At 41.5% G+C, this 2500-nt stretch overlaps 1 protein-coding gene across 1 annotated transcript in view; it reads right to left on the reverse strand.

Moving 5' to 3' along the window:
- grik6 (glutamate receptor, ionotropic, kainate 6) overlaps positions 1–2500 on the reverse strand; it is a gene marked incomplete at both ends in the record, with an annotated part of 13765 nt that overhangs the window by 2551 nt on the left and 8714 nt on the right. Inside the window, one exon of the mRNA XM_080846786.1 lies at positions 2163–2380. Coding sequence (XP_080702912.1) covers positions 2163–2380 — 218 coding nt within the window. The remainder of the gene's footprint in view (positions 1–2162; positions 2381–2500) is intronic.

Consider the following 2500-nt stretch of genomic DNA (forward strand, 5'->3'; position numbering starts at 1 on the left):
GGAAAAAATTAAGAGACCACTTCAAAATTATCAGTTTCTCTGGTTTTACTATTTATTGGTATGTTTTAAAGTAAAATGTACATTTTAGTTTTATTCTATAACCTACTGGCAACATTCCTACCAAATTTCAAATAAAAATATTGTCATTTAGATCATTTATTTGCAGAAAAATGACAATTGGTCAAAATAGCAAAAAAGATGCAGTGTCTTCAGATCTCGAATAATGCAAAGAAAACAAGCTCATATTCATTTTTAAACTACACAATACTAATGCTTACACTTAGGAAGAGTTCAGAAATCAATATTTGGTGGAATAACCTTGATTTAAGATCACAACTTTCACTTGTCTTGGCATGCTCTCCACCAGTCTTTCACATTGCCGTTGGGTGACTTTATGCTACTCCTGGCGCAAGAATTCAAGCAGCTCGGCTTCTTTTCATGGCTTGTGACCATCCATCTTCCTCTTGATCACATTTCAGAGGTTTTTTATGGGATTCAGGTCTCGAAATTGGGCTGGCCATGACAGGGTCCTGATCTGGTGGTACTCCATCCACACCTTTACTGGCCTGGTTGTGTGGCATGGAGCATTGCCCTGCTGGAAAAAAACACTTCTCAGAGTTGGGGAACATTGTCAGAGCAAAAGGAAGCAAGTTTTTCTTCCTGGACAACGTTGTACTTTGCCTGGCTGAGGTTTGTAAAAGACCATAAGGATTGAAAAAGCGGACTGGAGGTTCTTCTAAGTTCGTCTTCTCTGATGAGTCTGATTTCACAGTAGGTGCAAGACTCTCTGGCTTGTAGGCCTCTCCAGGTCTCCGTCTAACCATCAGACGACCATGTGTTGGGCAAAGCTGAAAATTGGACTCATCAGAGAAGACGAACTAGAAGACCCTCCAGTCCGCTTTTTTCAATCCTTATGGTCTTTTACAAACCTCAGCCAGGCAAAGTACAACGTTGTCCCGGAAGAAAAACTTGCTTCCTTTTGCTCTGACAATGTTCCCCAACTCTGAGAAATGTTTTTTCCGGCAGGGCAATGCTCCATGCCACACAGCCAGGCCAGTAAAGGTGTGGATGGAGTACCACCAGATCAGGACCCTGTCATGGCCAGCCCAATTTCGAGACCTGAATCCCATAAAAAACCTCTGAAATGTGATCAAGAGGAAGATGGATGGTCACAAGCCATGAAAAGAAGCCGAGCTGCTTGAATTCTTGCGCCAGGAGTAGCATAAAGTCACCCAACGGCAATGTGAAAGACTGGTGGAGAGCATGCCAAGACACATGAAAGTTTGTGATTTTAAATCAAGGTTATTCCACCAAATATTGATTTCTGAACTCTTCCTAAGTGTAAGCATTAGTATTGTGTAGTTTAAAAATGAATATGAGCTTGTTTTCTTTGCATTATTCGAGATCTGAAGACACTGCATCTTTTTTGCTATTTTGACCAATTGTCATTTTTCTGCAAATAAATGATCTAAATGACAATATTTTTATTTGAAATTTGGTAGGAATGTTGCCAGTAGGTTATAGAATAAAACAAAAATGTACATTTTACTTTAACACATACCAATAAAAAGTAAAACCAGAGAAACTGATAATTTTGAAGTGGTCTCTTAATTTTTTCCGCGGCTGTATATATATATATATACACACACACACACACCAACACAGGCACTTGTGTCTATATATATACAGTATATATAGGCATCCTAAATCTCACGCACCTGTGTCTATATATATATAGACACGAGAGCCTTAGATCGGCACGATGTTTATATATACTGTACTCACTTGTGTCTATATACAGTATATATAGGCATCATAGATCTAACACACACTTGTGTCTATATATATATAGGCTTCATGGCTTCAAGCTTGTGGGCATATGTCTTTTCTGTTAGGTTTGACTACGTTAGTAAAGATAGAGTAAATAAAAGACCTGTTTACTGAAAAACACCCTCGTCGTGCTTCTTGGAACGCTGGGCGTTAGATAGTTATTTAATGTTATGTACTTCAGGTAGTTATGTAATGTTTTTTGCTAAACATTATTTATTTAAGGTAGTTATTTATCTTACTGAGTGTTTCAGTGTCGAGTCACAGACGTGTTATGGTTAGTGTGTTATGGTTAGTGACGGATCAGGAACGTTCCAGAAGGAGCGGGAGATGACCTTGAAGAAGGCGAGTGTGGAGGAGCCGGCCAGCGTCCCGTACTCGATGACGTCCTGATTGGCCAGATCCTCGAAGCCCTTGATCATGAGGTGGGCGGAGTCCCGCGGCTGGGTGGAGCTCAGGTTGGCAAAGTAGCAGGAGAGCAGCACCAGCGTGAACAGCCACCAGGTGGCGCTGATCACCCGCGCAGACCCCGACCGAGGGTGGGGGCCCGCACCTGAAACACACACACACACACACAAACACTCTTTAAATCTGTGTGTGTGTGTGTGTGTGTGTGTGTGTGTGTGTGTGTATGTGTGTGCGTGTGTGTGTGTGCGTGTGTGTGCGCCTGTGT

The sequence above is a fragment of the Sprattus sprattus genome (genome assembly GCF_963457725.1).
Source record: "Sprattus sprattus genome assembly, chromosome: 10".
Classification (NCBI taxonomy): domain Eukaryota; kingdom Metazoa; phylum Chordata; class Actinopteri; order Clupeiformes; family Clupeidae; genus Sprattus; species Sprattus sprattus.